Source organism: Penicillium cinerascens (genome assembly GCF_028974065.1).
Source record: "Penicillium cinerascens strain IBT 15544 chromosome Unknown contig_1_segment0_segment0, whole genome shotgun sequence".
NCBI lineage: Eukaryota > Fungi > Ascomycota > Eurotiomycetes > Eurotiales > Aspergillaceae > Penicillium > Penicillium cinerascens.
In genome coordinates this window covers 2,804,258-2,821,098 of record NW_026695287.1, presented here as the reverse complement: position 1 = coordinate 2,821,098, position 16,841 = coordinate 2,804,258, and the positions used below count along the sequence as shown (strand labels likewise).

Below are 16,841 nucleotides of genomic sequence, written 5' to 3'. Positions count from 1 at the left end.
CAAACGGAGGGCGCAGTCTAGCCCTCGGTGGAGAGGCCCGAAATTTCTATTAATATGCTTGGCCAAACGCCATTCGAGAACAATCGCTGTATCACCTCCGACGAGCCAAGTCCGCTCAGGGTTTTACCGATTGGCCCATAACACTAAACCAGAAAAAATCCAGATCGGCCTCTACCTTTTGATAAGGATGGGCACGCGCAGTGGCTAAGCCCTCCCTCCCGCCTCTTCTTCGCTTCCTTGCTCTTTCATCCTAGCTTATCGAGGGCCTGTACACTCGTTTGTCTTGCTACTGGTGATCGGGAGGCTATTCACGTTGCCTGTTCAACCTTGGATGATCGTCTCCTCTTGATCTTATTTATTTTCCTCCCTACCCTCCCGTCAACTCCGCTCGCTACCTTATCTCCATCATGAACGGGCACTACGGGCCTTATGGGCAGGCTCCCTACGGCTACGGCGCCCACGAGGATCCGGAAGAGATGGTGGAATTGAACGCGGCTCACCCCGCGTATCGCAATCCGAATGGCAGCTTCGACTTCCAATTCAATGATATGCCCTCGCCCGGTCTGGCCTCTCCCCGGCCCGTGATCCCGTATCGCGCGGGCCATATGGCGCATGAGGACTACAACTCCCCGTATAGTTCCCCCAACCCGGGCTGGCTTCAACCGACCCCTCGCTCATCCACCGGCCCTGATTCCTTCTCGTATGGAGCAACTCCGTACGATTCCCGCTCGGCTTCTCCGACTCTGGTAAGATAGAACCGTTTCTTTTCATTTCCGTCAATCCTCCAAATAACCAACGACCCTTTTGTCTCACAGTATCATAATTCTCAGGTCGGGCAAAGTCACCAGTCTCTCACACACCTCGTGGATTCACCTTCTTCTCCGGGTCTCTCCAAGGAGTGGGTCAAGTCGGGGTCGATCGCTCGCATTAATGATCGCGACGACGCCGAGATCTGGAAGGGCTGGAAACGCGTGCTCTTCGCCTTCACCCCGTTCCTCACTTTCACCAACACCGCTGTATACTTTTTCTACCTGGGTCTGCGTATCTACTGTATCATTTCCGCACAGAATGCCGCCGGTGTGAGCTATGCCGGTGCTTGGGTCTTCGTCTCGATCGAGTTCGCTGTCGCGATTCCGTCCCTCATGCACAATTGCTGGACCATGATGGCGCTTAAGAAGCGAGGCAGGCCCAGGCTCCGTCTGACCGGAAACGACTGTCCCACCGTGGATGTCTTCATCACCTGCTGCGGTGAAGATGACGAAGTCGTTCTTGACACGGCTCGTGGTGCACTCGATCAGGACTACCCGGGTGACAGGTTCAGAGTCATTATCCTCGATGACGGCAAGTCGGCTACGTTGGAAGAGTGCGTCAACCAGATGTCCGTCAATCACCCCAATTTGTTCTATATGGCCCGCGAGAAAATTCCCGGCAAACCCCACCACTTCAAAGCTGGCAATCTCAACTACGGTCTCGACGCGGTGCACTATCTGCCCGGGGGCGCCGGCCAGTTCATGGCTGCCCTGGACGCCGATATGGTAAGATCCACTTCACATTCGGATCCCCTGCAGCCAATTTCCCTGCAGCCACGACTCGACGTCTTGTGTCTCATGCTAACTTCCCACAGATCCCGGAGCAGGAATGGCTGCGTGCGATCCTCCCCCACCTATTGGTGGACCCGAAGATGGCCCTTGCATGCCCTCCGCAACTTTTCTACAATACCCCTGACTCCGACCCGCTGGCCCAGAGTCTGGACTTTTTCGTGCATGTGATCGAGCCGATCAAGGATGCCATGCATGTTGCTTGGTGTACCGGTTCCGGATACGTCGTGCGGCGTGAGGCTCTCGATGAGATTGGGAACTTCCCTCTGGGCTCTTTGGCTGAGGATGTCGCGACTTCGACTCTCATGCTCGGAAAGGGCTGGAAGACGGCGTATATTCACGAGCCTCTGCAATTTGGTACTGTGCCCGATGACTTTGGCAGTCACTTGAAGCAGCGTACCCGTTGGGCCATTGGTACAGTGGACACTGCCTTCAAGCTCAAGTTCTGTCTTTGGGGCGATGCCGTCAAACAGATGACCTTCGCACAGCGCTTTTCGGGTTTCCTGTACGCGACTCTAAGTCTGTACACCCTGCTCCTCACGGCTTCCCTGTTTGCCATCCCCATCATTCTCCTCTGGGGTAAGCAGCTTGTGGCCTACGCGAACCAGGAGCAACTGCACTGGCTCATTTGGGCGTGCTTCGCGACGACCATCGTCAACCGTCTCTGCGAGTTCACGCTTTTCATCCCGGCTGGCTACCACACCGGCCAGCGAGGCTCTCGCTACCAGCTCTGGATGTCGCCGTATATCGCGCTTTGCATCGTTCGCTCCTTCATTCTGCCTCGCTGGCTCGGTGGCCAGACTCAGGCCTTCAAGCCTACCGGCTCCCTCAGCTCCGCCCTGAACGAGCGTGACCCGAAGCAGCGCAAGAACCTCTTCGTCCGCCTGCGCGTCATCCTGTTCAACTACATGGCGTTCTTCCACCTGGCCTTCGTCTACGTGACCCTGGTCGCAGTGGTGATCACAACTTACAAATGTTTCGCGACACAAACCACCTTCAAGGGCATCGTCGTCTGCATGATAACCCACGCATTCTGGCCTCCGCTCACCTTCCTCTTCCTTTGCACCTCGCTCTGGACTCCCGTCTCCTACGCTATCGATCCCCCCTCGGTCCCCGACCGCGAGGACTTGCTGAAGCGGGATCCGAAGACCGCGATCGCGCACCCCACCAAGAAGAGTAAGAAGATTGCCTTCGGTGGCCAGGCTGCGTGGTTCGAGTTGGAGTATACGGTTGCCACCACGGCGACGGTTCTAATCTTTGCGTACTCTTTCTTTTTCTAATATCATATCTATGTACATTATGCATTATGAGTTCATACGGCGTCTACGCGCTTCGGAGGACTTTTTGGTCCCGACAATCTTACGAGGCAACATTTGGGGGACATTTTGAATATGAATTATCTATTTACTGTTCGTACATTATTTCTCCGTCTTTTGCTTCTTCCTGGGTCTGGAGTCATCAATCCCAAATGCCTCCTTCCAAGACCCATCGAGCACCTGTCTATCATCCCCATGCAGGCCAATGCCATATGCATTCTTCATAGCATCCATGCAGAAGGTGCGTCTCTGGTCAAAGTCAAACATAGGCTTCGGATACGTCTGTTCCTCGCCTTGTTCTTTCGTCTTCGTAACGGACTCACCGCTTCCATCCCCAGTGACCCTACATCCCCACTTCCTCTGATCGGCAATAGGCGCTTTCCATGGCTCGTAGATATACTTTTTGTCAAACTTGGCAAGCTCAGGGCAATACTTCCTCACGAACTTGCCCTCTGGATCCCACTTTTTGCCGAACGAAGTTGGCGAGTAGCAGCGATAGTACTGGTTATAGAAGGCTGTACAAGAGAGCCACATCCAGTTTCCAATGTTGCAGGCCGTTTCATCTAAATCATGTTAACTAACGACTCCAAAACCGGTAAAGGGAAGCTCACGATCAATCAGCAATTCCTCAAAGACTTCAGCCCCCCGTTCCCAGCTCACGTAGCACCCACCACGAGTCAGGAAGCAAGCTACACTGTGTCGTCCAAGATGGTGGATCCATCCCTCCCGTTTCAATTGCCGCATCAAGGCGTCGATCCATGGGAATCCCGTTCGGCCTTCTCTCCAGCGCTGGAACCATTCTTCTGCTTCAGGAGAATCCACATGGTATGGTCGAGCATCTGGTCCCTCCTTTTCGAGCTCTTCGGGTGTTTTAGACTGCAGATGCCAGTCGATGAATCGGACAATCTTATTCCCGTACGTCTGCTGGAACTTGTATCCGACCGCAGCCTGCGCGGCGAAGTACATGTCGCGGAAGAGTAGTTGGCCCGGCAGGTTTGTTGGAATGGGCGCGTTCTGCTTCTTCTCTTTCTTTCGCTTATCGAAGACATCCTGGACATCCCAAAAGAACTTCCGCACGGATAAAGAGCCAAAGTGCAGATGCGGAGAGAGCAGTGTCGTAGACTGGGGCTCGAAGGCTGCCGGCGAAGTGTTGGGCTTCTCAAATGTGCCGACGTATTCCTCATCTTTGATGTAATTACCCAGGACTCTCAACGCGACTGACTCTCCGCCTCGATGAGGGCCCTCGACTTGAGACGGACTGATCCCAATCTCTTCCAGCGTCGGAACCCCGAAATCACCCTTTGGCCCCATCAACTGGCCATACTGCTTATCCTCCGCCGTTCGATGATCAGCATTCACATCCACCTCAACCTCAACACCCCCAAACTCAGTGCCACTCAAATCCATCCTCTCCTCCTCCCACGGATCGGGAATCCCCTTGGGAGAATCCAACGGCTTCGCAGGCCTCCCACCATTAATTTTATCCGCCGCCTTTTCAACCTGACTCATACTCATAACCGGCTTGCCCTGATTCTTCCCAACCAACACATCCGAATCAAAAAGCGTCCGTCCCATCTCCACAATAACCTCAATCCCCGCCTCCTCCGCCAGTTTTACAACCACCTCATCCCGTTCCCGCGCATACGCATCCGAGTCCTTTTCAAAAACCAAATGCGTAATTCCCCACTGTTTCCACAGTTTCGGCAGAACGGTTTGCGGGGCTTCGCGGACAACCCATAGTTTCTGTTTTGGATTGAGCGCCGTGTAGGACTTGGAGAGATCGGATTGACAGTCGAGCAGGAAGCGCCAGCGGTTTGGGCCTACGCGGGAGCGGTAGACGTAATGGGGATCCCAGGTCCATACTGGGATGAACGTTGAGGGGTTGAGGGATAGGGCGGCATGGAGGGCAGGACTGTCGTGGAGGCGGAGATCTGTTCGGTGCCAGTATAGGACGATGGGTTTGGAGGGTTTCATGGCTATGCTGTTGGCATTGGCATTGGCATTAGTGTTGTTTGTGAATGGTTGTGCGACGGAGCGGTGGTTGCTCGAGAACAATTTGTGGAGTGAGAGGAGAGATATTTGAGGTGGATGTGAGGTGTTTGAAGGACTTTCGACATTCTAGATCGAACTGTAGATCCTTGCAGATCGAGATCTAGGATTTGCATGACGTCAAGCTTCATCGATCGCAGGATTTCTTGACCACAATTATAATCCATGGATACGGCTTGCTTTGCCGAACTCTATTTTAGTTTATTTCGCTCGATTGCAATTACAGTTTCTACGTATCACCTATGGTCGAAGATACGCTCAATTCATCGATCTGACCAAAAGGAAACAGAGGGTCGGTCTTCTCATCGAGCCAACGGTATGCAACGCACGAACCCTCTGTACAATTTGCATGAATACCTACACTCGGAAACTGCCGTTGGTGTTTACTAAACATAACCAGGTGCACTTAAAGTTGCATGAAGCGTATCTGTATCTAAATGGACTTGCCATTTATCTAACTTCGATTCGACTCTAGTTAGATAAATACACTTGAAGCTCAGTAGGTGATATGAGATCACACAATGCCCCGTAAATGAGTGCTCACACTCACAGCCCGCAGTGAAATGAAATGGCATATTGGCGCGAAGCATAGGCAGTACCTACAAGGCCTCAATCCGTTGCAGAGCAGTGTTAGGCTCCAACCTATGTTGGAATTCGTGGTTGATGGAAGTATTGCGCACTATTTCATTCTTGTCCACCCGAAATGTGGCAGGCACTGGAACCTCCAGGGTATCATTACCGTACCGCTGGTTCCACTCGACCCTGAATTTCTCAACGACAGTTCTCATTTCTTTGGATTGAGGGAACGGGATGCGGATTTGCTTCGCCAGTTGATTATCAACACCGGAACGCATATATGGCAGACAGTTCTGCGTCGAGGGCCATCTTCTAGAGCGGTTATATACTATGACGTCTGGCCTGGGTATTGTAAATTTCATCTTCCCTTTAGAGCACCTCTTCTCGGCCCTTATCAGTCTCCCCCTATATCATAACTTGGGGCACTAAGTCATGAGTAGATGTAGATAGCTTGGATGGCAGACTCTAGAGTATACAAATTTGCTGTAGCCCCAAAGCACACAATGAGGGCACAGACGACGATTGGGTACGCCGCAGCATTTAAAAAGTCATCTGTAAGCTCGTAGAAGCAGATAATAAGATGAGACTAGACCACATAAAGTAATATAATCCCACATGCCTCCAGCATAGCGGTGTGTATCTTGACTGTGGTGTACAGTGAGATCTGCAGATGCTCAGCGTTATTGCTTTGAGGGAGATGGATAGCGAGATGTATACACAACGCAAGTATGGCAGTTTCGGCATTAGGCTCCATCCACAGCTAAGTCCTTGACTGACGTAAAGAAATGATCCTCTGATATGACAGGCATCTAGAGATACACGCTATCGAAGTGCAAAGTCGCACTCCGCCGTATGACGGACAATTCACTAATGAATTTCCACGTGTCTACTGCGATATAAAGATTCACAAAGGATATCCGTAATTGAAAATGTCGAAATGGATCTAAGCCGTGAAATTCTGGAAGCGAATTGTGTAGGACAGAATGAAGTGGAGGAGATCCATGCGCCTGGGGGTGCTGCATTCCGCATAGGCTCCTGTGTTGTTGCAACAAGCCAGGATCCCATTCCCGTGTAGATGTTGCTATTATCGTCATCATCGTCTATGTCTTCACCGACAGCACTTGTATGGGTATCACACTCTAGGTTCGCGATTCGTCATCGAAGGCGACGTACGTCTCGCATGTGTAGAGATTCGGTGGAATAAACGCGACGACTGGCGCTGAGAGATCGCAAGATATCGGTTGAACCCCGACAACAAGTTTCACACCTCTCCGAGTCCGAAGAATCACGAACCAGTGACACGGTGAACAGCCCAACAAATTCTTGTCACATTTACAGGGGTTGGCTCATCAGGTCATCAGATCGCGCCCTGACTGACGATCTGATGAGCCAACCCCCTGTAAAGAGTAGGGTATGTAGGCCATCATGTCATCAGGTCAGGGCGCGACCTGATGACCTGGTGGCCTACATACTCCGCATTTACGTTTGTTCTATCTACGGGCCACATAAACCTGCAACGGAAATTGCGCCGTACTCACCTGACGCCTGTTATCCATGGCTGATGGAATATTGATAACGGGTATAATCTTTTTATCTTCCCTTTTTCCCCTTTTTGCTAATGCATTTGGAAGGGACCCAGGCAGGTCAAATAATAAGCGGGGTTAAAAGTTAGTCCTAATGAAACACGTCATTGATACCAACTCGGCCTAAACTCATGTTACTGTACGTGGAACCAAACCCGAGAACAGAATGTTAAAGTTCAAATTCGGAAAACGGGAGCGATTTAGGCAAACGCTCCACCCATTCATCATCATTATTCATCAAGCCATTAACGGAGTAAAGAATAACTACCCATAATCGAATGTGATTACGAATATAGCTTCCGCGAACATTTGTTTGCCACGTATGTAACTTGTATCTGTCTACCCATGTCCTAAAGAAGCAAATCCTCTTCGTTGCTTACTCTGTTCGTATTGGCCGGATTCCAACTGGCGATTATAAATTTGCCGAAGATCCCTACCAGCTATTGTCCTGTAAATGATCTTTCAAGGCTGTCAAAGTAAGTCCTCTACGACCACCTTGAATAGGAGAGATCCCTCACAGGGCTGGATCATTGGAATTATGTGAACATTCTGACATGTTGTTCCGAAGATAATCTGAAAATAAACTGTTATGATGACTGGCAAAGACGAGATTTATCCTCTTGCCAGAGATCAGAACGAATCCAGTCGGTGCGACATGTCGGTGTCGAATAGAGATCTCCATTGGCTAATTGTTTCAGCTTGAATAAACAACATGCTATCATCACGGAGCTTTTTGGAGGCCCGATCGACAAGACTGTTCCATTGAACGAAGTGTGTTCAATAGCTGATGTTGCCACAGGAACCGGGTAAGAAGATATATATACCCTGTCGCTGTTTTCTATTCTGAAAGTCTTGGACTAAATTAGACCTCAATCTTCAGGATCTGGATAGAAGCCGCCCAACAAAAGCTCAAGGAGATACCGTGTGAACACTCGCGTCGTTACTATGGCTTCGATATCTCGGATGCCCAATTCCCGCCCCATTTGGACAATGCTACCTTTATTGTCCAGGATGTTCTAAAGCCTTTTCCAGCTCAGCATTTATCATGCTACGATTTTGTCCATGTCAGGCTTCTATGTGGAGCACTCAAAGAACAAGAGTATAATAACATTGCTGCTAATTTGATGAGTCTACTATGTAAGAGAATCTCCTCTAAGCAAAACTCCAAAAGACACCTCGAAACCTATCTAACACTTCACTCGATCTAGAACCTGGCGGCCATTTACAATGGATTGAAATAGATATAAGCTCACTCATTGAAGACCTGGAAGCTGGACCTGATCAAGTCAAATGCGAGAAGTTATTGGAGCCAGCCTATGATTTTATACGCATATTTGGATTAAGTAAAACTCCACAAAAAGCGGTCCGTAAAGCGTGCGGAGAAGTTGAATTTACCAATATTTCCAGCCACGCCTCTGGCATACTCCAGCACCCTCGCCTGAAAACGGAAATTCAACATTATCACTTGGAGACATTTTCATCTATGATGCCTCGCATGTTTGAGAAATTGCGACAAGTTCCCCATTCTACAGCCACAGATTTGGCGGCTCAATGGTTGAACGAGCTTCAAAATTTATTCAATGATGGCTGTTTGCTTGGTGGAACTTTCCACTGCGTGACTTGTCAAAAACCACTAGGCTTCGATGGAGGACTGTCCTAACGGGCTACAGAAATATACTTTTTGAAGGGATACGGAGTTTCAAGTTACCAAAAATTACTTAACTGATTTGAATATGGGCGGCCCTCCCGATAGCCACTTCGTTGTTGTCTCTTGATCCGAACATTAATCGCGAAGAATGGTGCAAAATCTTTTATTTAATATTAACAAATTGTCATCCGAATTTCATTAATGTTGGAAGAGTAGAGTTACTCGGTAAAAGAGTAGAGGAAAAGTTTAATCGATTTCATGCAACACTATTGTATTTGCGAGCCTTAGTCCGGTACCGGGTAGGCTCTAGATCAAACTTCACTCCGATGCTGATTTGAAGTTTAGCCTAGAACTTTGACATTAAATCCTCTATATAACTAGAGCATATACCATTCCTTTTTCATTTCTCGAGTTTTACGGTATGATAATGATATCTAGTGATTGACTTTCAATGTCTGCAATAAAGCAACTCGCAACAAATATACCCTTTCGGAAGAGACACACAGCAGACCTTCGGGTGAGAAACCATTTTTGACCGCATCCATAGCAAAATATTAAAATTCCGAAGGCTTAATAAACAACACTTGTTTTTGATGAAATCTCTCAGAGGGCCTATTCACAGCACCATTCCGAAAGACCATTTAAATGCCATTGCTGATATTGCAACCGAGACAGGGTGAGCATATATGTTGTCCAATTGTCTGTGGCGTGCTATTAATACCGTTCGAAATTTGGCTTTTCGAAATCCAGCAAATACTAGAGAACATCGGAAAACTTTGAACAACCGAGCTTCACAGATTCGATTTATCTGCTGCACAATAGACGGCGTCCATGGGTACGTTGAGTCTTGCTGCCAAATAAAGTCTTAGAATGATATTATCACGGATTGGGCGAACACTTGATAATCTCCACTCCAGTCTGGCCCTTGAATCATGTATCGAACGCACCGTCACTACTAGAGTAAAAATATATGAAAAATGGCTGAATATGTGAGTGAGCCACCCGCCACCAGTCCGAATCCGGAGCAAGGTCATACAAGGTCATATAAGGTCATATATTCCACAACGTTTAGGACAAATTACATTTCAAAAATTCTGCGTCATTTCATCATGCATACCCCTTGTCCTCTCACGCAGTTTCAATGTGAGCTGCACTGTGTTTTTCCAAAACCCGCTCTTCAAGACGGCGTTCCGAGCCAACGAACCCAGTCCGTGGGAGTGACTTCTCCACCCTCACTGGGTCAAATATAGACTTCGAGCGAATAAAGATCTCGTCAATCTCTTCGAGGGTGCGGCCTTTGGTTTCGGGGTAGAATACATAGAACGCCACAAAGGCCACGAAGCTGATGCAAGCATAGATAATGTAGTACCGGTATCCGATATTTGCGAGGGCGGTTGGAGAGGCCTCGGCAATGAGGAAGTTGAAAAGCCAGTTCGTGCAGGCGCCAAGGGCAGCGACCTTGTGTCGGATAGACAGCGGGGCAATTTCTCCGGCGTACATGAAGGGCAGCAGGAACAGACCCACGGGGAAGAAGAACATTGCTACAAAGTAGAAGAAGATGGCAGCCTCACCAGCGTGTCTGTTGGAGAGATCGGACATGAGACCGGCCAGCGCAGCCTGTGCGATGCACATGCCTCCTGCACCAGCCATCAAAAGCTTTCTTCGGCCAACTTTATCGATCAAGATGACGGCAAGACCGGCACACATGAATTGCCAGATCTGAATACAGCCTGAGAAGATGCGAGACTCAACAGGGCTGTAATGAAGGTGATCCTCAAAGATCTGTGTCGAGTAAAAGGTGACAATGTTGACACCAGTCATCTGAGCCAAGAGCGCAACAAAAACAGCAAGACATGCACGATGGAAAAGTCGCTCGGGACCCATTGTGAACAAAGAGCTTGAGTTTTGCTTCTCCTCCTGATATGTGTCGCGAATCACGTCCAGCTCCTGGTTGATGACTTCGGAATCCTGCGGCATGTCTGCCAAGGCACTCAAAACTTCGCGGGCGTTCTCTGTACGGTCACGTTTGACAAGCCACCGGGGTGATTCTGGCAGGAACATGATCAAAGAAACGACGACAAGTGCAAAGAACGCTTGGAAAGCGATAGGAAATCGGAAGTTAACCTGGCTGTCCTTGACGAAGAAGAGGCCGAACTCGATCCATGTCGCCAGCACGATACCGCCGATAGCGAAGAATCCCTGCAGAAGCACCATTCGACCGCGTGTAGCTGCACTCGCGCACTCCGACACATACATCGGAGCGGTACCGGTAAACGCGCCAACACCAAGACCTATGTAGAAAATATTTCGTCAGCCAATATTTCCGTGATAAGACTTTTCTCAAGAAGTACCGGTGATGATGCGTGCCACAATCAACTGGGCTAGACTGAAGGGCGTGGCTTGTAGAATCACGCCGACGATGACGAAAATCCCCGCGGTAAACAGCATACGGCGTCGTCCGAGTACATCACCGATGAAAGCACATGAAAGAGCGCCAATCGCACATCCAATCTCATAAATAGCAACAATGGTCCCTGCAGGCAGTGAGTAAACATGGATGAACAGACATAACCCCAGCATTGATTCTCACCTTCGATTTGCGAGTCTTTCATTTGAGGGAAAACACCGAGGAACGTGGGCAGGGTGACCAAGCCATTCATCACGGCCTGATCGTATCCTATATCAACGTTTGCTGTGTTAGTCTACGACTCAACAAAAGGAACATGGCTATTGCGTACCCTGCAGCATGAAGGCAGTGGCTGCCACCAGACTGACGAGAACGCTCAGCCGCTGGCCTCTCAACCCAAAGTAGACCATCTTGCTAAGATCCTTTGGAAGCAGTCGGAACGTGTGGACTGACGGGAGAAATGGGCGGGGAGCACGGTGCTCATATACCCAAAAGTTAATTACGCTTTGCCTTCACGTCTCTTTCCCCCGCGCCGGGGCCCCAGATGGCCCGCTTTTCAAGATTCTCTCGCATCAACTCCAATGTGATTTCGGTGTGCTCAGGCCATAAGCAAATACAAAGCCCGAAAATCCCGCAAAGACCCTGAAATAGACCACGGTCGGGGAACGGGTAACCAGGTTTTATTATTGGGTAGCATGGCCGATAGCCACCGTGGGGGCGGCCGGCTTTGCGAATACAAGCCATACGGAACTGAGTTGGTGTGGCTTGGCAGTGCTTCATTCAAGCTAAGCAGCACACGCTCGGACGTTGGCCGGCGCCCCCAGAGTATAATCGAAAAAGGCTCGGATGAGAAATCGACGGCCCGTGTTCGTGAATATTCAAGTCGTATCAACTCAACCATGGACCGCCATGGGCCGGGGGTATGAGATATACTACGCATTTTTCTGAATAGGGGAGGGTTGTACAGTGGGGTTTCATAAGTTTGAAACCATAATTTTACCAGTGTTTTTGGTGTCACGCGCGCCAAGTCCGACAGCGTGTTTTGTGGCGCACTTAGCTTCTGGCTTCAGCCGTGGACGACAAAATCTCGGCCATCTGCCGACGATGTTGGGACCCAACCGAATTTTCGGGGGTTTTCTCGGGGGCTTGTTCGACTCGATTTCACAGCAATCGGGTTTCGCCGGCTGATCTCCGCAGTCTCCTTTTTACTGCTATTGTCATCTCTGGATAGCACGCAAAAAAAACTCTTAGGTTTCGCCATGTCAGTTACACAAAAACAATTTCCTTCATGCGATAACCATTCATGGGTGACAAGGAAAGTACACAAAGCAAACGGCGAGAGAAATATGGAGACAGGGTTGCCCAGGCTCTCATTACCACCCCCGTCCCCGCCGGGTTCTTCGGGGCGACATTGCCCAACTTGGAGCTAATGGCCCTCGAGGTGTGTCCAATAGCACCGGTAGTATTGACCCCAAACACGTAGCCCAATGACCGCAGTGGACCAAGGAGAGACCCGTTGAGAAATAACGGGGTCGCATCCACCATCCAATTGGTGTAACTAACTTTCTTGGTTGAATATATTTGCCCCGTACTCCCAGAGACCGAGCGCCAGCAGACCCCGTTTGCTGAGATGGTAAATCCAATAAAGTAATGGGTGTACACGGTGTGGTCACTGGTGCCAGTACGGTGCGTGAGATTTGCACCTCCGACGAGGATCGAGAACACACGGCCGGCCTCGGTATAGGTGTCAGTCTCGTTGAATGTGAGCAATATTAGAGTGTTATTCCAGGAATACTAGTCATTCATCAATCCCGATATGAACCCCACGCACCCACTTTGCACCATCAGAAAAGTTATTATCATGGTCGTCGTCGGTCGGCTAAAATTTCTTAGATGCAGGTCGAGTCTTCGATGCACACTCTATCCTCCAGAGGTATAGTTTTCCACTGCCGATCAACCTTGACTGTGTTGAGAAATGAAGGGATAGATGATCAGACGAAAAGAGGATGGACGGATAATTGATTGTAAATTCTGATAACCTTTTCTGCTCGTTCTCAGGGGAATATTTATATCCTTCTCCTGAGAACAGTTTTCTAAGGGAAATGCATACAAAAATGTTCTCCTACACCGCTACCCGGTGTCCATGAGAGAACCCCCTGAAAAGAAGCAAAGAAGGTGATATAGATGAGGAAACTCGCATATACGGGCGCCCAATTTCAATAACCTCATGGGCCTAGCTGACCAATCAGCAGCCATCGGGGCAGAGAGATGCCGACCGATATTGGCGCCTTAGGATGAGGGCTCCAATTTCCAACAGACTGGCCATTTGAAAAGCAGCCATTTGGATGAATCATTTTTGTGTTTGTCCAACTCTCCGTTCCAAGGGGTCTTAGATTCCCGAAACTTCGTAAAGAGGCTCTTCGACGAGGGCGAGGGCCTCAAGCCTAGCCAGTTATACGCTGTATTGGAAGGTTATACTTTCAAATCGAGACACAATCCAATATTATTTCCATAGCAGAGCCGAACAGAATATGGAAATCATGGTGCACGTAGTGAAACCACCTGGGGCCTGAAATGAAGCAAACAACGGGAATAGGCACGCATATAAGGATCACGGAAAATGGGAGGCGCAGCACCACGTGTTTTGAGCGACGAATGACCGTTGTCAGGTTCATCACTTTAATAGCAAATTAGGGCAGGTAAGGGAACGCAACTGACTGTTTTGAATACAGCCATGTTTGGGCGGCTCTAGAAGCCCGCCCACCACATAGTTCGCATTTAAAAATATCTGGTTTACATCGAGAAAGCATATCCGGGCGCGGTTTTTTAATCTAGTTAGTTTACTGCAGTCGCCCCCTGCTGATTTAACAGGGAATTACACTTGTCAGCGAAAGTAAGATATCAGGCCGATTCTTCTAAATCACAAGGTGCCACCCAGGGTACTACCAATTGCGCTCATCGTTTCGATGCCTCTCCCATCGTGACGGATTTTGATAAGTGCCTGGATATTCTTCACCAGGTCGACCAGGAAATTTAATTTTCGTGAAGGAGTTATGCTTGTCTTAAGGGGGAGCTTGATGCCTTGGATTCAACCGTGCTCCCAGAGTAAAGGACTTGTCGCCCTGTCGGCGGGGTTATGAACGGCCCCTATACCTTCTGTCAAAATATTGTTTTCAGTGATGGAACTTCATCATTGCTTCCATTCACTCGCGTTGGCGGTATATTTCCCAACTATATCAACGAGAAAATGGCCGTGGCAGTCGAGGCTATTGATTTCATCCAAAAACAAATGACTATACCCGTTCCGCAAATCCACGCGTAGCCTCTTGTTGAAGCCAATCCGCTTGGAATTACTCCGTTCAGGTTGGTGGGCTTTGTAAAGTGTTTTAATCCGAACGGAGTATTCTATAGAAGGGAAAGGGAGCGCAAGAAGACATTCCGGGTGATGTGGATGAGTGTTTCTGGACAGCTAGATGTATAAGTAGCTTAAGTCAGTCAAACTCACTTGAGCTACCTTAATATGAGCGAATGAAGTTGTCTAATGTAGCATAGAAATGCCTACTCATAGAACACAGTAAACGCCGACGAAGACACCACAACATACGAAACGAGGCGCTAGAACCCGGTTCGTATACTCCTCGCGGAACAAACCGAGCGGACCCGCCCGTCAGCATGGTCGAGCGGGGTCCGGAACTAAGTCCAAAAATATTTTCAAGATCCCGACCATGACTCCTCTCCCCACGACCGTCCCTCCTCTCCCAAATAAAGGCCTTCATTAATAAGAAAAAAAGGAGCGCAATGACCTTGGACGTGTTAATCATCGAACCCCCGCCGGACGGGCGGGGCACGTTGCGCATTTTCGCCATCATGATCGCCCTCTCTGTAAGAGCGCCCCACGAGACCTCACGGACAAGGTACTAAACTGGATCTAGTTGTCGATGTTTGTCGCAGCTTTGGATCAGACCATCATGGCGACGGCGATCCCCACTATCGCGGCCAAGCTGCACTCTGCTGCGGGGTATACTTGGATCGGCGGCGCTTATCTGCTTGCTAATGCGGCTGGTGGCTGTATTTGGGTGAAGCTTTCGGATATTTGGGGCCGCAAGCTTATTTTACTTATTGCGGTTGCGTGGTTCTTCCTTAGCTCGATTATCTGTGCCGTTGCGGTTAGTATGCAGATGTTGATCGCTGGCCGTGCGCTTCAGGGTGTTGCTGGTGGTGGCATTTTGCAACTTGTGACTATTGTCATTTCGGATTTGTTCAGCGTTCGGTAAGATCGGTCTCTTGCCTGTTATTGAACATTGCTGATGAAATTCCAGACACCGCAGCTTGTATCTCGGCTTGATGGAGTTCATGTGGGCTCTCGCTGGCGGCATCGGCCCGCTACTTGGCGGTGCTTTCTCCCAGTACGTCTCCTGGAGGTGGACATACTGGATCAACCTGCCAGTGTCAGGAATTGCCTTCCTTCTTCTTTTATTCCTCCTGGATGTACACAACCCAAAGACCAAGATGGCGGAAGGGATTCGGGCTATCGATTGGTTCGGCAGCTTCTCCGTCCTGGGCTTGACCCTGATGCTCCTTCTTGGACTCGACTTTGGCGGAGAGACATTTGCGTGGAGCTCTCCGACAGTGATTTGCTTGATCGTTTTCGGATCGCTCTGCTCCCTGCTTTTCATCTATAGCGAGAAGCACCTTGCAAAGTACCCGCTGATGCCGCTGAACATCTTCGCTCGTCTGTCCAACATTGCCGCCCTCGCTGTAGCCTTTGCGCATGGCTTTGTAAGCTTCCCTGGATCTGCATTTATATGAAATACTAACGGATGTCCAGGTCTTCATCGCTGGAGAGTACTATATCCCGCTGTATCTCCAATCTGTCAAAGAAGCCTCGCCTATGCGATCGGGAATCTTGATCCTCCCGCTCTCCATCGCCGAGGCAACCTCCGGCATCGTTACCGGGGCATTCATCCACAAAACAGGTCGTTACCTCGAACTAATCTGGATCGGCATGACTCTCATGGTTATCGGAAACGGCCTCTACATCCACCTGGATGTATCCTCATCCGTCGGTGAAATCCTCGGCTATCAAATCCTGAGCGGTATCGGTGCCGGGTTCCTGTTCCAAACGCCCATCATCGCTCTCCAAGCCATGGTCTCTCAGGAAGAAACAGCCACGGCGACCGCTACTCTGGGTTTCATTCGGAACATCGCCATTGCATCGTCAATCGTTATTGGCGGCGTGGTGTTCCAGAATAGCATGGGCAAAATGACGCCCAGTCTCCTAGCTACAGGCATGTCGGAGAGCTTGGCGGAGAAACTGACGGGTGATTCTGCGGCTGCGAATATTGAGTTTATTAGGGATATTAAGGATGCGACGCAGTTGCTTGCTGTTAAGCATGCTTTTGCGTGGAGTATGCGGAATATGTGGATTATGTATACGTGCATGGCGGGTGTGGGTGTTTTCTGTTCTGCATTCATTCTGAAGACGCGATTGAACAAGGAGCATGTTGAGACTCTCACTGGTCTCAAGAGTGAGAAGACTCCTGTTCTTGATGAGGTGCATGCTGTGCAGAATCTTCCTGCCACTGTATAGATTGGGGGTTGGTGTTCGCAAGAAATTCAATATATACCTCAGGTCCATATGTAATTATCGATCAAATATCCAGA

General features: G+C 49.5%; 4 protein-coding genes across 4 annotated transcripts; 2 read left to right on the top strand and 2 right to left on the bottom strand.

Annotated features, from left to right (window-relative positions):
• Positions 1 to 407: 407 nt before the first annotated feature.
• Positions 408 to 2,878, top strand: N7498_002605 (glycosyltransferase family 2 protein; the record flags this gene model as incomplete). The annotated part of the gene is made up of 3 exons (XM_058449667.1): positions 408 to 746; positions 816 to 1,535; positions 1,625 to 2,878. The coding sequence occupies 3 exons, from the start codon at positions 408 to 410 to the stop codon at positions 2,876 to 2,878; spliced, it is 2,313 nt and encodes a 770-aa protein (XP_058312011.1).
• Positions 2,879 to 3,016: 138 nt separating this feature from the next.
• Positions 3,017 to 4,888, bottom strand: N7498_002604 (cryptochrome/deoxyribodipyrimidine photo-lyase family protein; the record flags this gene model as incomplete). Its single annotated transcript, XM_058449666.1, has 2 exons — positions 3,017 to 3,477; positions 3,526 to 4,888. 2 exons carry the CDS (start codon positions 4,886 to 4,888, stop codon positions 3,017 to 3,019), a joined length of 1,824 nt encoding a protein of 607 aa, XP_058312010.1.
• Positions 4,889 to 9,898: 5,010 nt separating this feature from the next.
• On the bottom strand, positions 9,899 to 11,616 carry N7498_002603 (sugar porter family MFS transporter; the record flags this gene model as incomplete). Its single annotated transcript, XM_058449665.1, has 4 exons — positions 11,509 to 11,616; positions 11,361 to 11,447; positions 11,122 to 11,304; positions 9,899 to 11,061 (listed from the first exon to the last, which is right to left on the bottom strand). Exons 1-4 carry the CDS (start codon positions 11,585 to 11,587, stop codon positions 9,899 to 9,901), a joined length of 1,512 nt encoding a protein of 503 aa, XP_058312009.1. The 5' UTR covers positions 11,588 to 11,616.
• Positions 11,617 to 14,975: 3,359 nt separating this feature from the next.
• N7498_002602 (MDR family MFS transporter) lies at positions 14,976 to 16,767 on the top strand (the record flags this gene model as incomplete). The annotated part of the gene is made up of 4 exons (XM_058449664.1): positions 14,976 to 15,059; positions 15,110 to 15,447; positions 15,497 to 15,956; positions 16,006 to 16,767. 4 exons carry the CDS (start codon positions 14,976 to 14,978, stop codon positions 16,765 to 16,767), a joined length of 1,644 nt encoding a protein of 547 aa, XP_058312008.1.
• Between the last annotated feature and the right edge of the window lie 74 nt (positions 16,768 to 16,841).